The sequence below is a fragment of the Crocodylus porosus genome, unplaced genomic scaffold (genome assembly GCF_001723895.1).
Source record: "Crocodylus porosus isolate Cpor-Errol unplaced genomic scaffold, CroPor_comp1, whole genome shotgun sequence".
Taxonomy (NCBI): Eukaryota; Metazoa; Chordata; order Crocodylia; family Crocodylidae; genus Crocodylus; species Crocodylus porosus.
Window position 1 is genome coordinate 5,996,977 of NW_017728928.1, and position 21,035 is coordinate 6,018,011.

Consider the following 21,035-nt stretch of genomic DNA (forward strand, 5'->3'; position numbering starts at 1 on the left):
ACATTCAGAACATGTCTCAGAATAAAAGGCTTGGCCAAGTTTCTGTCATAGTTGCATATGAATTTGAACTTAAGTCAGATTTGACAAAATAATGAATGCCCAAGTGGAGGTTGTAATATATTTGAATGTACGGCAGGGGTGTGCGAAATGGGCCGTATTCAATTCGGATTTGGTCCGAATCAGGGACAGTGATTTGATTCATTGATTCTGATCACTGTCCGGATTCAATTCAGCTGAATCCAAATATGAAGATTTGATGCTGATTCACGGAATCAGCAATTTGGGCATAAACACAGTTTTAAATGTTTTTTTCTACATACCTTGAGGTACCAGGTGCGGCTCGTGAATGCTGCAATGCTGGGGCAGATGGAGTGTCCGCAGGAGTGCGGGGGGACTTCTGGTCCACTTCCTGATCTGTTGCCGAGCATGCTGGGGAGCCCCCCGCACTCCTGTGGGATGCTCCATGCACCCCATCATCGCAGCTTTCACAAGACACTTGGTACCTTGAGGTATGTAGAAAAAACATTTAAAACTGTGTCTATGTCTGAATTGCTGAATCTTTCTGAATCTCTCCGAATCGATTTGGAGGGTTCTGATTCGATTTGGGGAGATAAAAGGGCCTCCTGAGTTGAATTGGATTTGGAGATTCGGCCATCCATTGGGCTGAATCAAATCGGGGACCAAAGCTTCGCACAGCTCTGCTGTATGTGCAGTCTCGCACTTTTTTTTTTTTTGTTCTTTCTTACTACCTTTCCATTATTCTTTTGATAAATCATCTCCTCCCTTTTTATTTCTATTTGGATTGTAATTGCTTTGGGACAACTAGCTTTTCTTTATGCTTCTCTGCTAGTCCACGGGCTGTGGGTACTATATAGATAATAAAGCATAATGGATATTTACATAAAATGGTCCAGATGATTTGAATGAATTGAACTACCTTTATGCTTTATGACACGCATACAAAAAACCTTTATTACATCTCACTGTCTCAGTAGTTGGTCTGATGACTAACACGGTACTGCGTAAGAACTGCAGACAAAGTAAAATTGTCTATGTTCACTTAGTTGTGCGATTCCTTCTGTTTCTGATCACCCTCTTCAAACCCCTTTGGCCCTTGATTCCCATTAACAATGTTCTGGCCTTCCAGCTGATTCTGTCATTGCCATCTTTGCATCTCCATGCTGTGCTGAAACCTTGGTGTTGAGGAAGCAGTGCCTCATGCCCTTCTGCCTGCCACCCACGGAACCCCACGGTCAGAAAGAACAGATAATTATATGGTATCCAAAGCAGCATTACTTCGTATTTCTGCTAAATGGAGAGGAAGTGTTCTGCTTAAACATTCTTTCATTGAACTATTTTATTTATAGTTCAGTGAAAGATGTATAAAATCTCTTCTTTTAAAATAATAGTCTAAAATAATGCTTGCAGTTGTTATTTTTTCTCCTACAGACACACGCACACACAACCTGTATCTATAGATCTCTAGCAGCTCTACCTTGAATTGCTCTTTTTGTAGTGCTGTTAACTTCAGCATGGGGAGTCAACATAAATTATGGAAGAATTAGGACCCAAAACCTATTACGATCTTGCTGTCTGGCCTACTTTGATACTCCTCCTGCATCTTCCGTATTCCAGATGAGAAGGATTTACATACAAATAGATGGCCAATAAGTTTTATGTTCTATGCAAGGACAATTGCATTCTGCTGATGCTGGTTTTCCACAAATGGCAGATTTATCCCCAAAATTCTTAAGATGAAAATGGTTATGATTTAGTGTGTAGCATTCAAAAGCTCAGCTCACTCACTGATATTATTACAACTTTCCAGAAATGTTTGAACAAGATGAAACAATACATGATTTACAGTCAACACCTTTTAAATGGTAAAAGTCAACAAACGTTCATGTACTTCTCCACTATATTTGTCTTTGAGCTAGGTTTTTTTTGTATGCTGATCATCAGATAGAAGATTTTTTTTTTTTAAATTCCACTTTTTTTTTTTTTAATTGTAGGAATCCATGTTTGAATTATTCAGAATACACTAGGATAGCCAAATTTATGTGCACTACCTTTCTAGGTACTTCAAAGTCATGAGACAAGTCATGAGAGAGATTCCTGTTTTGTTTTGATTCACTTGTCTGTTGATGACCTGAACTGCATTTCATAAAGACTTGTGATAGATGAGTCATTGCTGAGAATGTCTACATGAGATGCTACAAGCTCAATAGACTAATTCTACTGTGCATTAGCGCAGCAGGCAAACACTGTGCTAATGCGCAGTAGAATTTGTCTATGGTGCATTAGGGTTACAAAAAAGCATGCACCAGCACTACTGCGCAGAAGTGCCAATTACAGCACATTTAAATTACTGCCTGTTATTACAGGTACCATACTTAATGTGTCATAATTATGGTGCGTTAATGCTTCAGTGGACTTGCCCACTGAAACACTGAAGTTATTCCAGTTTTTTTTGGCTGTATTTATGAAGAGAATGCCTGTGAATAAGCCATCATTGGAAAACATTTTTGTCATGTGTGAATTTGTCAGTAGGGTCAACTGAGGTAATTTTGCACTTCATGTGAGCGTTTCAAAATCAAACTGCTGAATGACTTCAGGACAGAATGCCTTGTTTTTATGCTGCTTGATAGTAGGAAATCACTTCACAAAGCTTGCCAGAAGATCGGAAAATGCTGATGTACTGCCTCACTTGCTTGACTCCAGGCAGCAGACATTCTGTTCATGTGACACTTTTTGCATTGGAGCTGTTGTTGATGGAAAAAGCAGTTTAGATTAAACAGTGTTTGTTCCAATATACTCATATACTGCAGTGTTGCTGTATCTTCATCAAGGCTCAGAAATGACCTTGTGGTGATTTTTAAATTGCATCACAACACATGCTGCTCTCTGGGGGGGTTTTATTGACAATCCAATTTGATTGAATTGTTAAATTTTACTTGAGCTGATTTCTTGTTAAAACATGATTGAAGTCTGGAGCATGCTCTCAGCTGCTCAGTGTATGGGGTCTCTGACTTGTAATGACCTTGTTAATCTTACCATCTGAAACTTGAGAGGATAATTCTGTATCAGATGGCATTTGTGTTCTTGTTTAGTAGCACATTGTGAAACCAGTCTGAATTACAAATGGCACTGCTGGTAAATCAAGAAACTCACCTTCAGCATTATTTCTAGTTGTACAAAGATGGCATATTTGGTGGACTGACAGCTGGCCTTCTACCTGGTGGGACTGGAACCAATACATAGCATTTCAGATCTGCTGATTTTATGTGTTTATAGAAAAGATTTGGATTTAAAAAAAATTTAGATCAGTCAGTACTCAGTAACAGCTGCTTTTTAAAGACTAAAGAATAAAAATAGAATGGATCAATTATAGCATGTCAATTTATGACGCATCAGAGGTGCTATTGAAATGTAATGAAATGTTAAAAAAAAAAAAAGCATTGATGTAAAAATCAAAATTCAAAGCAATTTCAAAATTTTGCAGATTTTTTTAAATCCTTCTGAACTAAGATTGATAAAGATTTCCTTGTAGAAATCTGACATAGTTTAAAATAATTAAAAAAAAATTATACTTTTTCATATATTTTAGAGAAGAATTTCCAAGTGTCATGTAAGCAGAGAGATGGATTATCTAACTTTATTTTAGTAAGAGTTTTATGCAAAATTAAGAATCAAAGTATAGGTATTACTGTACTAGTAATTTATCAGATAATTGTCCTGGTATTTTATTAAACTACTGAATGACAAGTATCAAGCAGGAATGTGGGCTGCAGTTTGAAGACGTGCCAGCCTGGTCTTTCCCTGCCCTAGATAGATAGCTGGCAGGAGGTTTTTTGCAAAAAAAAACAAAGCAAAAAAAAGTCAGTCAAAATTACCTGCTTTACCCAGGACGTTTTCTATCCTTTCAGTTATCAACAGAGGGAAAATTATTTGGTTCTTCTGGAAACCCAGATTTGGTATTTAGGGGCTGTACCTTTTGGCCACCTTTTGAGGCAGCAGTGAATACTTAAGCTAGCAAGAAATGGGACCTTGGGTAACCAGAATGTGGCTGCTGCATGAAACTTGAACAAATACAGACTGTCCCTTGTAGGTGTCAAGAGTTCCAGTGCAATTGGAGTTCAAAATAAATTGTAGAGCTTTAAGTGTTTTTACAAAGGAATGCTTATGAGGAGGCATCAGCTTGTGTTTGTGCACGGGGGGGTTTTCACAGTGAAAAACAGTATTTTTTTTTGTGAGTCATGTTCAGTGTCACCTGTACCTCTCTCCACAGATTCTTTTTATTGTTTTTTTTTTTTATAGGCCTCTTTAATATCACTGCAGGCTTCCATGGTTGACATTCATTTAGGGAAGAAGGACATATTCCTGACAGTGGTGGCTGCACAAATCTAGGTCTTCAGCAGTTATCTTGGCTGTGATAAGTGGCCATATGTACAAAATGAATGGGATGATTAAAACTTTTAGCTAAACATTGCATTGCTACAACTTCTGTCAAGTGATGTATTTGGAATGAAACATCAAAGAAAAAAGAGGCACTTTTACACATGCTGACTCGATTTAATCCAGTAATGAGCTTTCAGTTAAAGCACCCTCCATCACCCTTTTGAAATGTTGGAGGCTGAATACATGAGACGCTGTGAGCACTTTAATTAGAGCAGCTCCCAAGAGCCACTCTAATTGAAATGTTCCCCTCTACACCAGAGTACATGTATGCTTGCAGTTGAAGTAACGATCAAGCATTTTTGATACTGCTGTGGCTTAGATCAAAATATCTTTATACCTCCAAATAACATTTAAAGGGACACCAGTTCATTGAGGGACTGCATTTTTCGAGTTTCACTTGGCTCTAGACACTGCAGGTTTTTCACTTGCCAAAATGGCAGCATTGCCATTAGCATTTATTTTTCTAGCACTGGGACTGTCTTTTTGTAACTGAATATTAATATACATACAAAGTTCTGCTTTAAAAAGTGATGGAAAGGAAAATGGGTATTTCCAAGCTTTTGCAATTTGGAAAACATATGGTGGAGTTAGTAACATATGGACATTATTATTTTAAAGTGACTTTTTGCTTAATATGATGTAAAATGATTGTGTATGTTGCTTCAAGTTACACTATCATATTTTAAAGACAACTTCTCTTTCTTTAACAATTCTAGGGCTTTGGATTGACTTGGAAATATCTTATAATGGGTCTTTTCTAATGACCCTGGAGACCAAAATGAATTTGACCAAACTTGGTAAAGAACCTCTTGGTGAAGCACTGAAAGTTGGAGAGATTGGCAAAGAAGGGTAAGACCTTGATGCATTAGGAAGAAACCAGCTGAGCAATAGTGAAATAGAGCTAAGATCTACCTTCAGATGTGCAGGTGCTGCTTCATTGTAGATCAGACAGATACGTGTACAGTACGCATTTGTGGGCAGAACCTGTCCTTGTGACTATGGGTTTTTTAGAACCAGGCAATTATATTTGTTTTTTATCTGTTAGTATTTGATTATCTTCATAAAACTATATTTAGGAAGATAATATGCTTTATATTTAGGCTTGGCAAGATTCAATTTTTATTGGTAAATGTTGATAAATGGCTATTCCAACTCGAAATTTATAGAAAGGGGACATAAGAATAGGCTGTGGCTGTGGTGGCTGGACAGGCGAGTTCCTGCTAAACAGCACCTGGGGGGGGGGCAACAAGTTGTCAGTATGTGTGCATGTGCACATCTGTCCCTGCTTCCCCAGCTCAGTGCCAGCCAGCTGGGTCCTCCCTTGCAAAGAGAGGTGGGAGCTGCTGGGCAGAGCGAGCCACTGGCTGCAGGGGTAGATGCTGCTGCAGCAGCAGCCTGAGGTTTCCTTTTTGGGGAAAGGGGGGTGTAGGGGCCAGGAGGCAGTAATTGCTGTGGGACAAAGGAAAATGGGTGCTGAGCTTGATGGTGCTGTGCACGGGGACTGAGCAGTGGGCTAACAGCCCAGTGGCACAGCAGCTTCCCCCATGTGTGCTGGATTGGAGGAGGAAGCTGGTAAGTAGGTGCATGCACATCCCCACACACCTAATTTATGCATTCCTGAAAATGTAAATTGATTAGAAATCTAAATAAATGCTTAAAAATAAACATCCATTTTAGCCATTGAAATTATTATTTAAAAAAAAAATTGAATTCTGCCAACTCTCTTAAATTATGCTTAATTATGCTAGTTTTTCATATAATTAGATACTAGATTTTGATCTAGATGGACTTCCACTTGGATTAGGGTTCTCTAATATTGCTAAAGCCTGAATTCTCCATACAGGTTAGAAATATTTTCTATATGTGAATCTTATTTTTAAATGATGAAGAATAAGCTTTTTAAAATCCTTCTAAAAAATCAGGTTTTAAAATGAGTAATGTTTATATTTAATAAGTGAACTTTAAACCAGACCTCTTTACAATCTGTTATATACCTGTAAGTCCTGAACTCATTATTTTGTATTTTGTGCTAGGAAAATTCCTGATATTGCAAATGCCCAGTTTCTAAGAAGAAAAATCTCGGTGCATTTAGAATGTGTGCTTAAGAGTCTGTATTATGTTGTGCCCTGTTCTGTTCTTGACAGTGACAGATACAATTCTTCATTTCATACTTAGTTACCAGTATAGGATCAGCGTAGCTCCACTGACGCACTTTTCTATCCTATCTGTGAAATGTTACTTACCAACCAAGCTCCAATTCCTGAATGTACTTCAATAACAGGACATCAAGTCATTAATCCGTGATGTTGAAGATAATGTTAGGATTAGCTAACTCTTAAAGTTCTTTAGGTTGTAGATAAGCAGCCAAGTCCTGTCTTTGTTTAGCAAATGGGGAAACTGAGGGGAGAGGTGAAGCTATGGGAGAACTGGAAACAGTTCAGTTTTATGGCATCTCTCTCCATCCCTTTTCATTATACAGTTCAGTTGCTGCTGAGTAGTCATATACTGGCCTCTGACAGTAGACTTGAACATGCTTAAAATTTTCAGGCACAAAATTTAAAATGTCAAATAAACCTTTGGCAAGGCCTCAGTGTCTTAATACTTGCCTAAATCTGGGCACGTCTACACATGCAAATGCTCTAGAGTAAACCCACCCCAGGCAGATGTCTACATGTGCGGGGAAGCAGGAGCAAATTTGCTGCTCATGGCAGCAGTCTGCTCTCGCCACTGCTAACGCTGCATCAACCCTCCGCAGCAGCCAAGGGAAGCTCTAGGCTCCCTCTGGGTGCTAACTGGGGGCTGGCAAAGAGTGCAGGGCAAGGAGACAGCTGTCTCCTGGTGGGAGCTGGGACATTGATCCCTGCCCCCCAGGAGCTGCCTGCTGCTGCTGGGGTGGGCTCTGCCAGTGGACCCTGAGTGGGGACAATGTCTCCCTGCCTCAGCAGCAGGGAGCTCCAGGCTCCATGGTTATGGTAATCCAACTAATACAGATTTAATGTGGAAGGGTGACTGCCTTCTATATTACAACAGATGCTTGTTAGTAGCTGGTGTACAGAGTGACTACTCACTTCCATCTTTAAATGTCTAATCTTTCTTATATAGCATTTTTGTTGCTCTCCTATGCTTTGAAATGCCTCCTAGTTGAGCTGGCTAGAAATTACACACACTGTATCTTATCTAACTTATATCTGTGCTATTTTCCTTTCATTTCTTTAAATGTGTTTGGACTCATCAATCTGTGGATTTGTATTTATCTGGTGAGTGGTATTTGTCAAATATCCATCTTGTTCTAGCTGTGGCATGTTGATCCTGTTTGTGCTGTATGAAACCATTCACTGGGTTTTCTTTCACTAAATGTGTTTACTGGAGAAAAAAAAAAAAGACAGAAAACAAAATAAAAAAGCTGAGGTCACAGGTTACCTTCAACCTGCACAATCAGTGTTGCTGTTCTTTCAGAATCTTGCTTGGCACCATAGCCTGGTATAAGAACACCATCCCTGAATTATTGGAAGCTAAAAACATTCTTAAGTGAGTATGCCCTGCACCAGTGTCATTTTGCAGTGGAGTCGAATTTTAAGTAGTCACAGGAGCCCTAGAGCTCTGATGGTTCAGGGTAACTGTTTTCCCTTCCAGCAGCAGAAACTAGAATGTTAAAATAGTAGCTAAGGACAAATGTGCCAGCCTGGGACACTAAGTGGTCTCTGATCTGGTTCACAGCTACAAGACAACAAATCAGGAAAATAGTTGTGCAAAATGTATTTATTTTCTTAGTGTGTGAATAAAGTTGTCAATTTAATATGAATCAGAGCTAACTTGCATCCCCATGCCATAGCCTTCTGAAGTACGTTAAAGTGATATAGTGGTGCCAAATTAATTTTGTATTTGTAAAAGGGAAATTTACAGATGAAAATATTTAATGACCTGAGTTTTATTGCTGCACTGAAGTAAATCCAGAGATACTCCATTCAAGCAGTTGGGCTGGCTTCTGCTCCATTGTACTTATTTAAATATATAGCGACTTCACCAAATTTAAAAAATTGTTTACATCGGTGTCATTTGACCACTGAATATGACCCAAAATATTAAATGGACCTTTTTCGAGGAATGCAATCCCTTTTCCTGTCCCCTACATAGTACGTGAGCAGAGGGGAGAAAATCTGTAGAAAATAGGTTCTTCCACCTCTTTCTTTTGCATGGCTTATTTTTACAATAAAGAAATTGCCTGTAAAATGCAGTAGACAAACACAATAATTTCATACTTCCCTTTATTGTAACTTTATCATAGTTTGAATTCTAGCTCAGGAATCAGCCCCCAGCAAAGTAAATATTAATGCCAGTAACTGGGCAACCTATCCTTTGAATTTGGAACCGTGGTACTAACTAAAACTGTATTACCCCCTCAGATGGCCTCTGAACATGCAGTATGCTCAGGGCCAGATGTTCCTCAGTCTTATTCAAGGACACATCTAATACGCTTTAATTTTTTTCAGAGTAGAGCAGATACCATGTAAAACTTCAAAAAAAGTTTCGTCAAAAGCGTGTGCAAAACATTAGTCTGCTTTTTTAAGGTTTGGTTCCATTCCATGAATTTTATCTTAATTCATCTTATTCAAAATAACCCATTGAAGTATTTGTTTGGAATAAGTCAGAATAATTGCCATGACAAAGCAAACTATATTCCAGGGTCTGAGTCAGTTTGAAAGCACTTTATCATCGTGACTCATGTGCATATTTTGAAGTACTGGAAAAATAAGATATTGTAGAGACTTGTCAGCTTGTTAAAATTTGCTGTCTTGGAAACAATATGCACATCTGCCTTTACTGCAGTGGTAAAAAGGCAAGCTAGATGTCATTTCTTTCTTATCTGAAGAAAGGCTTCTTGCTGGGTAACTTGTTGCGCTACAACTTGGCGAGGATGATAAAGCATGAGGAGAAGAAGGCTACAGATCAGTTATACTGGGAATATTTGGTCACAGTCGTGTTGCTATTCTACACATACAACCTTTTAACCCTTCTCTGCTGGAGGAGGAAAACAGACTTTTCAGGCAAAATAAGATAGAAAAATTCCTATACAAGTTGAATGGAGAAAGTATAGGTTGAAAACTTGCCAATTAATCCTGTGGGAACCGGAGTTCCCGGAGGTGTGTTGTTACTTGTAGAGCCTGTTAGCCATGGGTAGGTCTCATTCTTGGCAGAAAAAGCATTCTTTGCTCTAGGGGAACCAGGAATTTATATCAATAGTAAAACAGGCAACAATAATTCTCACTGAGTTGGTGCAGTCTCTTTCACCTTGGATCTTTCTTTTCCTTCCCCAAATAACTTTACTGCTAACACAGTGCTTCACAAATACTCAGTCCTCGTAATGCACCTGCTATGCCCCAGTTTTGCCAATGAGAAAACTGAGAGGGCTTTACGTTTGAGAACAGGGAGGTTAAAGCGTATGCTTTAGCATAACAGTGACCCATAGGCAAAACCAAAATTGAAACTGCTGGACTTCCTGGCTCCCAACCCTATATTTAGGACCACACTGCATAGGAAATAGATACTTTTAATTTGGTCTTCCCAGGCTACTCACCAGCCATCTTCTGGTGGTGTTTGAGGCTTGGGTGACCTCTCTTTTCCTCCTTTTCACAAACAAATGGAGAAATCCCAGGGCACCTGTACACATACATCAAGGCTGCTCATATGCACTGTAATCGCAGCACGTCAGAGCAGACTCAAGTAACTGAGTCTGCTGGAGCATGGTAATTACTGTGCTCCAGCAGACTCCAGCATTGTTGTCCATCCCTAATTCAAGCTTTAGTTAAAGTGCCCCTGCCACCATTTTTTGGTGTGATGCTCAGGGCGCTATAATCAGAGTGGCTCTTGGAGCACATGTATAAATGCTCTCAATTTCTTATGCAGCCCCTGTGGGAATAAGTGGAAACACTCAACTGAATCTACCATTTACTTAGATGCCTGGAGTCAAATTGACTGGAGCACTAACAACAACAAAAGCCTGCATCTCAAACAGCTGGATAAAGGCATCTGCTTCATTTGGGGGCAAAAAACCCCAAAACAAACTATTTAGTTTTAATTGCCTTCAGTCCTTCATATTAACAAGCTTTATCAGTATAAACAGAGCTATTGAAATTATCTGGTCTGTTTTTTATTATTGTTCCTACTGCGTTCTTGTTTTGGATGGACGGTACTGAAGTGTGCTGGGGTATAGCTTTGGTTGAGAGGGGACTTGGTGGCCATCTATAAGTTTTACAAGGAGGGGGACCAGTGGGGATTGGGAGAGACCTTGTTCTCCCGAGTGCCTCTTGAAGTAACAAGGAATAATGGCTGTAAGTTGTTAGAGAGTAGGTTCAGACTAGACATTAGAAGGCACTACTTCACAGTCAGGGTGGCTAGGATCTGGAACCAGCTTCCAAGGGAAGCAGTGCCGGCTCCTACCTTGGAGGTCTTTAAGAGGAAACTTGGCGATTTACCTAGCTGGGGTCATTTGAGCCCAGTTTTTCTCTCCTACCCAGGGCAGGGAGTCAGACTAGATCTGCAAGGTCCCTTCTGACCCTACATCTATGAATCTATAATAAAAGAGAGTGCCAACAAAAATCCTTGCTGCTTTTTGTTCATTAGCATATCTTTTCCCCTACTGTTACTCTGGCTATGTAAAGGATGGGGAATACCAGAGTAACTACAAGCATAACTACTGTAATATTAACTAATGTAGTGTCAACAGTTGGTTACACCACTTTGAATTTTCTTGTAGACAGAGCCTTAAAGACCTTATTTCTTCTAGTGCCCTGTAGCTTTTGTAGTTGTTGAGTGTCTTATTAGCTAAGGGTGTAGACACACATGCTTACTCAGGATTAACTTGATTTCAGGGTTAAAAATGGAACAAACACTATGTACAGTATGACATCACTGTTTCCACTCCTTATTAAGGAGTAAAATCAAGAGTAAATTACAGGACCCCATAATGATTGTGCTGCGAGTCCATACCCCAAATTGGGTTAAAAAGGTAAAGACCTAGCACCTTAAATTAAGATATAAGGGAGTCTGGGATTGAAGTGGTATTGCTAACACACATTAAAGCCCAAGTTGCTTTGTCCTCGCTACTGTTTTATCTCATCTATGTCACCTTAACCAACCCAGATTAAGAATATGACTTCTTGCAATACTCTGCCATGGAAGTTGAGTATGAAATACCACCAATTTCAGGCACAGACTTGGGTTGGTTAGAGGCTACTGGGAAATTGAGTTCAGTATACTTCAGAATTTCTATTTTTGCTTTCCTGTCCTGCTGCTTCTGCACAGTGGGAGTTGTCTTCATAGTCACTGATGACCCAAGATTGGTACTTGATACGTCACTCATTTTTGGAGAGTAAAACACAAAACACTTTCAGCCCCTGCTCTAATCCAGTGTCAATTAAAGACAAGTATGCTGTGTTTCCCATAAATGGGCATAAGTGCTTTGAGACTCGATATGTCGTCTTATGAGCAGGAAGAGATGGGGCATAGGACGTAAAGCACTCAACAGGAGAGTGTAAACTGAACTCTGCTTTTGGACAGGATACTTTTATCTTAACCCTACTTTTGGCCCTTCAGCATGTAGGTTTCATTTTCTTGGATTCTTATAAATGCACTTATCAGCCTTAAGCTCACCATCAGTAGAACTTGCACTGTTTTTACATGTTACTCAGGGATCTGGTGTCTAGTGACCATCTTATTACCCAATGTAACAGGAAAACTAGATTCTGTTTTGTGCAACTCCTGCTTGTGACTGGGTACAAGAGGCCTTTTATGAAAGTCAAATAAAGCCACGGCATTGGCACTGTGCAGTTGCTTCCAGAATCAAGCATAGAACTTCTTGTCTGGATCCCTCCAGTAAAAATTTGTTGAAAAGAGTCTGGTATCACTCAGTATAGCTCCAGTACCAGTCTGGTATCACTCAGTATAGCTCCAGTACCAGGTTTCACTGTGTTGTCAGTTTTTGCTATTTTTTTAAACTAATGTTCGTCAAGAGTTTAAGAAAGAAAACTCCATCTACCCTGCATCATATCCATCCCTTTGGTGAGACACTAACACCAAGAGGAATGTGTTTGCAAATGTACTTTAAACCATCCCCCATTCTGTTCAGTGGCATGCAAAGTGGCCATGTTCTTCTCTGTCTTGCAGTGTAACAGCTTCCCATACAGGATTGGATTCAGTTTTACTGAAGAAAAACAGGGGTTTTTTTCCTGTGTAAAAGAATCTGTGTGTTCTAATATCAGGACCCTGTAAACCATGTCAGCATGCATTTTACCTTTATTTACCTCACTGGATAACTGGGGAAAGGTGGTAGTGTTGGGTAGGGGAATATCACGTGGTCCAGTATAATTACATGAGAGCCAAACATGGGTAATAAAGGAAGTTACGTTTTGACCTGGAAATTGTGATCTCTCTTAGTTGCAGACCAAGAGCGTATTGCCTTGCAGACAGTGATGAAGAGTCCTCTAGTGCTGGGTCTTCAGAGGAGGATGATGCCCCTGAGCTGATGGGTGGAGAGAAGCAGCTGGCTCCAGGAGCAGAGGGGTAAGGTGTTTTATTGGGTTTTTCACATTTTTACTCTACTATTGTAGTCTCTGAAATTCCACCCATGGTGATGCTATAGCCCTTGGAAGGTCAGTGGGTTTCACTGTGTCTGAACACTCCTGTAAAGTTATAACTGAAACAGGGCCATCTCTGGGGTGGAGAGTGGCTCCACGTATCAGAGGGAGAAAAGGAGATGTTGACAAATAAGTGTTCATACCAGGTATTTTAGCAGAGGCTGAGTTTTGAGGTATAATCCAAAGGCCTTTGCAGAGTTGAATGATGTATTGCTCAGTTTTTTTTAATGGCTTTTTAATTTTTTTAAATAATTTTTTGAGGTGGTAAATATTACTATCCCAAGTTCACAAATGTGACTGAACATAGAAACTTCCAGTAACTTGTCTGGTAACTTACCTAGTGGCAAGTTAAGGATTGAATGGATAGTTTCCTGATTCCAAGCATCGTGTTTTAATGCAGCCTCTCCTTCACTGCCAGTTTTTTCTCTTGAAAAGCATTTAGAAAGCCTGGACTGCACAACATGGCCCCCTAGTGCTCTGTGCAGAGAACTGAGAAGAATTTTTGTTCCTTCTCTAGGCTTGCTTCATTCCTTCCTGTGGTTTCTTTTCTGACTCTTTTTTTTAAATCTGATTTCAGGTTTCCTATATATAGTAAGTTCAAAAACTTTAAAATGTCACAATTAAAGTCCATAACTTCTGATTCCATAGCACGGTCTACCAGGCCTGGTGGGAGGTGCGTGCTGAGTGAGGGGTACAGCCATCCCTGCAGCATCTGTTGCTGCTCCCACATAGCTGATGCTTAGTCGCGAACTGTAATGAATGGAGCAATGTCATTTCATATCGGCATACGGTCTTGCTGACTGAGTTCCTAGGGAAAAGCACTGGATGCTGGAACTGTGACACGTTAGCTGCATGAAATGTAGAGCGGGAGGACTCGTGTCAGCCACTGCTGACATTTCAGGACTGTCTTTTCTCCATAAGTCTCAGAGGCTACAAACTACTGCTTTCAGCAGATGGAAGCATTGCAGGAATATGGAAAATGCCAGTGATGCCATCTTTATGGCTTTCTTAAGGGGCTTGCATCCCCGGAATTAGACACACTTTACAACAAAGCATCTATTTTACACCAGCTGTGACCATTAGAGGGAAAAGCCCCTCTGCATACAGGTTGTTGGCTGTGCCTGTGTTAAACCAACACAGCTTTGTGGAAAGCAGGCACGTTCAGAGGTGTGGGGGGAACAACTGCTCAACTCCTGTAACCAGCAGGGTCCTTGGAAAAACCTAGCTCCTGTGTATTGCTGTCCTACCCGAAGTTCCCAAACAGCTTTGGTCCATTTAGCTGGTACTGTGCAAAGCGAGCAGAAAAAGACTCTCTCGGAGAACTTACGGTCATAATGGCAAAGAACTTTCAAGACTTCTAGAGTCAGACTTTCAGATTTAGGTACTTAGAAGCACTGATGTTTAATATAAATTTTCAAGTATTTTACTATGATTGATTGGCAGATGAACACCAGTCACTTTTTAGCAACTAATGTGTTGATCTGCATCTTTTAGATACCTGAGAACCTGTGGAAACATTCCCCCAGTGCATTCCCCACACAATACAGGATTCCTCCCTAAACTGTCACAAAGACTTGGAGGGGCTTAAACTCTTATGCCCCTCTTGAAAATTCCGTTATAGTTTTGGGTAGTGATTTGGCATCACATTTCTCAAGTGATGGGGTTTTCTGTTTCCCAGTATGCTTTTGCTGTTATTCAACCTACATTTTCTTCATGTTGGTCTATTGCTTTAGAGTCCCATCAGTGGTTTTTAAACCTTTTAGCTCTTGCTGTCTCCTTTGTTCCAAGTATATGTGGAATATTCAGTGAAAAATAGCCAGTTTTCCTGAAGCTATTGATTGTCTGAGGGCATTTTGATGATGCAGTTTTCTTATGCTGTATCCGAAGGTATGTTGGAGGACATCGAACAAGTAAAATCATGAGAATTGTGGATAAAATCACCAAGTCGAAATATTTCCAAAAAGCCACAGAGACTGAGTTCATTAAGAAGAAGATTGAAGAGGTATCTAATACTCCACTGCTGCTAACCGTTGAAGTGCAAGAATGTAAAGGAACACTAGCAATTAACATTCCACCACCACCCACCGACAGGATATGGTAAGTGCAGCAAGAGGTGGAAATGCCACATCATCTCCAACTGTTACTAAGCTCCCTGACGAAAGACATTGGGGTGCACATTCTTATCTTTGTGTAGATATTTTGGGATTGTCAAAGTTAAGGAGTGTGAGTCCTTCCTTTATCCCATTAAATGCTTTGTGATGCAATATTTTTCTGGGACTTTGGGCTTAGGATGGCAATTAGAATTTACCAGAGTGGACTTCAGAGCCTTTTAAATGCAAAAGAGTCCTGAGGAAATGTGACAGCCATGTAGCTAAGCTTTCTGTATTGAATTTTGAATGCAATACAAAGCAGCATGAATGATCATTTGGAATACTGGACTGGAGCAGCTGAGAACTTGAATTGCATTCACACTGAGCATGTTTAAGCATGTTCTTCAGGGAGACGCAGGTATGATAACTCCTCTCCTTTGTGTGCACTCTTGAGGTACGGTTTCCGAAGACCTCCTTACTTGGAGCTAAAAGCTCGGCCAAAACTTGGTGAGCGAGAAGTGACTTTGGTTCACGTGACTGAGTGGATTGAGAAGAAACTGGAACAAGAATTTCAGGTACGCTTTCCCAACTATGTTGTTCATTTAGGCGGTTGGTTACAAGGCAAAATGGTTCTCTTCTTTTTGCTCTTTACCCACTTCCTAACACAGACTCATATTGTATGTAGTCAGATTTCCATTAAGCAGCGAGCACCCAGCAGTTCTTGGGTTCTGAATGGGGACTGCTGGATACTGAGCGCTTCTGAAAATCTGGCAACTAATATCAGCCTTCAGGAGAGCCCAAAGAGGGGGAGGTGGTCTCTGGGGTAGTCATGACTAGAGCTGGGTGGAAATCTTGACAAAATTGTTTTATGGTAGGAAAGAAGGTACCACTCATTAAAACTGCAGCTGCTTGTAGGAATCTGCCAGGCTCAACAAATGTTTCCTTGAGGGGGTTCTGGGGTGAGAAACACACTTTCCAGAGTAAGCAATAGCTTGGGGACTAGGGCACTTGCTCAGGGTGGGGGATCTGGGTTCAAATTATTTTTCATTCAAGTCAGAGCAGGGTTGACCTGAAGCCAGGTCTCCAGGTTGGCATGTCAATGTTCTAAGTAGGTGGTGAATGGGTCTCACTGACCTGTTTGGCTGGCTGATTTTTTTTTTAATTATAACATTGGAAGAAACTGATGTTTTCCACTAATACAGAACAGGAAAACCTTCTATAATTTCAAACATTTGTAAATCAGAGCTAGACAGGAAGCATGACTGTAATCCTGTAGAGCAGACTTTATAGACCAAAGTAATTGCCCTGAATAGTACTGTAAAAAAATTGCAGTTAGAGGTACACAAGAGAGAACAGGACAGGAAAGACATGCCAGGACAGGCGTTTTTCAGTGGGCCCTATTTCTGTTACGGAGAGTACAGATTCAGGCACTTCTGAAGTCCTGTAGAGCTTGGGTGCACAGTCAGACAGTTGAAGCTAGCAGGCCCTGTAGAGCCAATGTATCCTAATTTGTACTAGGCTGTGTCAGCCCTGGGAAAATGGGGAATCTATTTAAATATGCTACTTTAATTTTTTTAGTTAAACTAGTCAGGAGTCAAAAAAAAAAAAAAAAAAAGTTTGAATGACGCATTCAGTACACCTGTTTCATTTTTATCTACATTTCCCAGAAAATCTTTGTCATGCCAAACATGGATGATGTTTATATTCCCCTAATGCACTCGGCCATGGATCCCCGCTCATCTACATGCCCTTCAAAAGATTCAATCATGGAGGCTGCTAATCAACCATGAAATGTGAAGACTTTGCAGTTTACAGTATTACTACTTTTACTTTCGTGGTTTTTTTGAAACCATGCAGTAGTTTTTGCCCTTTAACTTGTGCCACACTTCCCCCCCTCCCTTTCCTTCTTTTTTTTGAGGACTGCTTAGACCATATCTTTGCACTCCACTTGCCTGGTTACTGTTCCTGCTTACTTCAGTTATACGAAGTTCCATTTCATCCCATGTAGCAGTTGATTTCTCTCTAACGGCTGCTGTCAGGATTTTATTGTGGAGGCTAAGATGACCTTCTCTGAGGTAAGGAAACCAGAGAAACCAATTGTAGTAGACCAAGGAGCTTGATGACACAATTGATCAGCTTGTGTTCTCACACTGTGCTAACGCATGGTTCAGCCTCGAAAGATTGTTCTGGCAGCAAAGGAACCGCCTGCCAAACGACTGGAGTCTGCAGTAAGAAACACATTTATACAACTAGAAGACTTTCTCTCGCTCAGGCAGTTGGAGGTGTAGAATGAACTGTTTCATGTTCTTTCACTTCTGCAGTCAATAGCTTGTGTCAAGCAATCAAAATATGAAATGCTTTCAGGAGAAAAGAATGTAAATTGGATGTATAGGTAATATTGTGAATCAGTCCGGGGTATACATATTAACTTATTTTTTTCATGTACAATTTGTGCTTTTTTTGGGAAGCAAGTAGCCATAAAACAAACAAACAAAAAAATCTGAAGGTGGGAACTGTAAGGATTTTGCAATTGGGAAAACATTAGGCAAAGCCATGAGACCAAACAACAAGCCGCCTTATAGTGAGGTACAATCACCATAGTTTGTGATTTAATTCTGAATGTTTGTTACAGAGGTGAGCACACGTGAAAATGTCTAATTCTGCACATAATGACCAGAAATCTTTAGTTACCGTACTTGTGTATGGAGTCTCTAGAGACAATGAAAAAACTTTCTGGCAGGAGAATTTCTGTTGCTGAATTTCCCCATTACACCAGTGTTTACAATAGAAAAGCATGGGCTCAAATTCTGACCTGTTACAGTCCTGCAGCTGAAGCGAGTTCACTTGGTGGCTGTGAGGATTATGTCTTGTTGAGGGCAGACTTCGACCCCTATGCATTTGTTTCTCAAAGTTTTGTACGTGACGCAGGAATTGAGGCATTTGCAGTTACTCAAGCTGATCAGAAGCTGGTTATATTTAAGGACTATTTCTGCTAATTAATGGCCAAAACTAAGGAAAAAAACTGCCTTTTTATTTATATCCTGTATGGAGACTCAAGACTAAATGTACACGTTAAATTGATAACTGTTTGATCACTACATATCCAGCATTTAACATCTGTGACTTTTTCCCGATACTCAGTGTTGCCAACTGCTCATGTATGTCAGAGAATGTAAATTTAGTTTACAAATGTGAGTTGTTTTTAGCTCCTCTTGTAATAGCATAATTTTTTTCTTTTGAAATGCAAATTTTTAAAAAAAATTTTGTATATTGTGTTCAGTCACAGCTGATGTAGATCAAAATTACCTTGCGTAACTTTTGATGATTTACCATCTCTAAATGATGCTATTATAGTGAAGGTTTTTTAAACAGCACCTTGCCTGAAACGTAATAAAGAAAATTAGCATTTAATATATTTGAAAATCAATTCTATATTTGAACACCTATTTTTGGTTACATTTAATTCCAATAGTAGCGGCTTATATTTGTTAGCTGACCTCCTGTTTGACCATTCCAGTCTGTGTATATTGTTCTGATTTTTGCTTTCATCATGTAGGCATTATTTGCCTTTCATGATGTCTGCATGTCTTGTGCACAAGTCTTTTTATATTATTTGATTTCTATGTGCAATAACTTTAATTCAAAGGACTAGATGCACTAATGTGTAAACATACAGATTACACAAAATGTCACATTGCACTTCATAATCAAACTGTGGGTAACTACAATCGGCTTGCTTTGTTTTCTGAAATAAATTTATCCCATGTCAGACGATATATGTAGCTTCTAAGTTTCATTTCTGAACTTGTTTGGCCAATTTTTTTTTCTGCGCACCCTTCCCCCTCTGTAGTTTGGAAACTCTCTGAAGGACACTTTTATACCCTACCCCTTTCCTGGACCTCGCCTATTCAAGTTGTGCAATGAGACTCTGAAGAGTAGGTTAAAAGATGCACCATTTAGCTTTGAAAATAAAAGCTTTGTTTGCTGCTGCTGTAGTGGATGTTTACAACTTAAATATATTAAAAATTCTGGTAGCAAGAGTATGATTTGTAGCAGTGTTCAACCTTCTGGCCCTGTGGGCTGGATGAGTGGCCTGAGGTCCATCCACAGGCTGCATCCAGTACAGCATCAGCATACTGGGCTGGTCAATGTATCTGGGTCTGTGAAGGCAGTTTTCCTTAGGTGTTCCTGGGGATAACTGTTGTTCTGGCATGATTTAGTACCCACTGAGGTGTTGGGGCTTAACACCCACTTTATGGAAATGAGAGGCTCCTCCCTAGCTTGCTTCTGCAGCTATATGGCTGAGAGTTGCAAAACTTGGGTGCAGCCAAAAGACTTTGGAAATATCTGAAGCTCCTAGTGGGAGGTAGAAGATGTTTGCTGGTTGTGGACTGACTCATGGATTTAGCTGTTTTGGCTTGGAACATGAAAAATGTCTTAAAAAAAGGTATGACTGCATTCCAGCTCTGCCCTGTAGCTGATTCTTGGGTGTGACCGTGTGTGCTGCTGTGTGACCTGGTGCTTGGAGCTGTATCATCCAGCCCATAGGGCTCCCCCACACAGGGATGACAACTTTGGTAGTGAGCACTGGTAATGGCAATTGCTTCTAAGGCTGCAGCAGCTAAATGCTGCTTCTCCTGCCCTCCCCTCATGTCACATTTCTGGGTCTCTGGGGAGTCCCTGCAAGCTGGTTTCAACTCACCTGCTGGACATTGAGTACTCACAATTTGAAGAGTTAAAACTTCCATCTAGCTAAAGGGGCACCACTTATATTTGAAATAAACTTGATGGTGGAAATTATCAAAAAATTGTTAAATAAGAGTCTGCTGTATAGCAGGGCAGGCAACCTTTCCTGGCTCTGAGCTGACATGACCTACCCCTAGTCTAAGGTGAGTGGATAAATAAGGTTTGTCCCTGCACACATGTAGGGAGGACTGTGTCCACACATGTGGGTTAGATTCAGCCTGCAGGTTGCTGACCTCAAGTGTTGAGTCCTGAAGTTCAAGTGTGGCAGCATGTCCTGGGGCAACATATTTTAGGGCTAGAGTCAAGGAAGGACTTGAGCAATTCCCTGCTTACCCGTCTGTGGGACCGTACCTAGTAGACATTTTCTGGGTCAGTGGGGAATCCCTGCAAGCAGGGTACTGTCTGGGGTGGGTTTCTAGAAAACGCCCAAATATTCTTGGAGTCAAGAAGCCAAGCAGTGCATGTATGTCTGCATAACGGTGAAGGAGGGACCTAACTGCAGCTGGACAGAAAACATTTTGATCTGCCTTAAGGCTTTAAATCTCTTTCTGGATTTTGTCCTGAGCTGCTATAATTAACTGCACACCCTTCCCTCACAGGCTCTTGCCAAAACTAAAAGTGGGATTATTCCACGTCTCCTGTTGGAGATTTGTTGGCCAGGCCCTCCCTCTACCTGTGGCATGGGGAGGGGGGTCATACAACTTACTGCCCGGGGACAAGACTGGTGTGGGTGTGGTGCTGGTGTGGCTCTGCTTGCCTGGTTCAGCTTCCCTTCCCAGTAAGGCCAGCCAGCCCAGGCAGAGCCTGGGTACTTGCTAGCCCCCCCACCTCCAATGTATGCTTCTGAGGTAGAGCCTTGCAGCTCAGCTTGATGAGACCCACTGCTTTGGTAACCAGACAACTGGCCTGTAAGGTACCTGCCCTTACCCACGTGCTGGCAGGACTCATCCTGCCACAGCACTGTTCCCTCCAGGGCTCCAGCACAGAGCAGCTAAGCCCCACTCTGTCCCGGGGGTGCTGGTAAGTGGTTTCCCCGGCACAAAGCCTTCCCCCTGCTGGGCAAGGGCCCCCCCCCCCGAGCCCGGGATCCCCCTGTCGCTTGCACTTA

The 21,035-nt window shown here is 40.8% G+C and overlaps 1 protein-coding gene across 4 annotated transcripts in view; it reads left to right on the forward strand.

Annotated features, from left to right (window-relative positions):
- The window catches only part of TEX2 (testis expressed 2), a 117,413-nt gene extending 98,456 nt beyond the window's left edge, over positions 1 to 18,957 (forward strand). For all 4 annotated transcript variants that reach the window (XM_019542389.1, XM_019542387.1, XM_019542388.1 and 1 more), the window contains exons 8-12: positions 5,175 to 5,307; positions 12,892 to 13,017; positions 14,979 to 15,188; positions 15,636 to 15,756; positions 16,849 to 18,957. In XM_019542389.1, coding sequence (XP_019397934.1) covers positions 5,175 to 5,307; positions 12,892 to 13,017; positions 14,979 to 15,188; positions 15,636 to 15,756; positions 16,849 to 16,971 — 713 coding nt within the window. In that variant the 3' untranslated portion in view covers positions 16,972 to 18,957. The remainder of the gene's footprint in view (positions 1 to 5,174; positions 5,308 to 12,891; positions 13,018 to 14,978; positions 15,189 to 15,635; positions 15,757 to 16,848) is intronic.
- Positions 18,958 to 21,035: the final 2,078 nt, after the last annotated feature.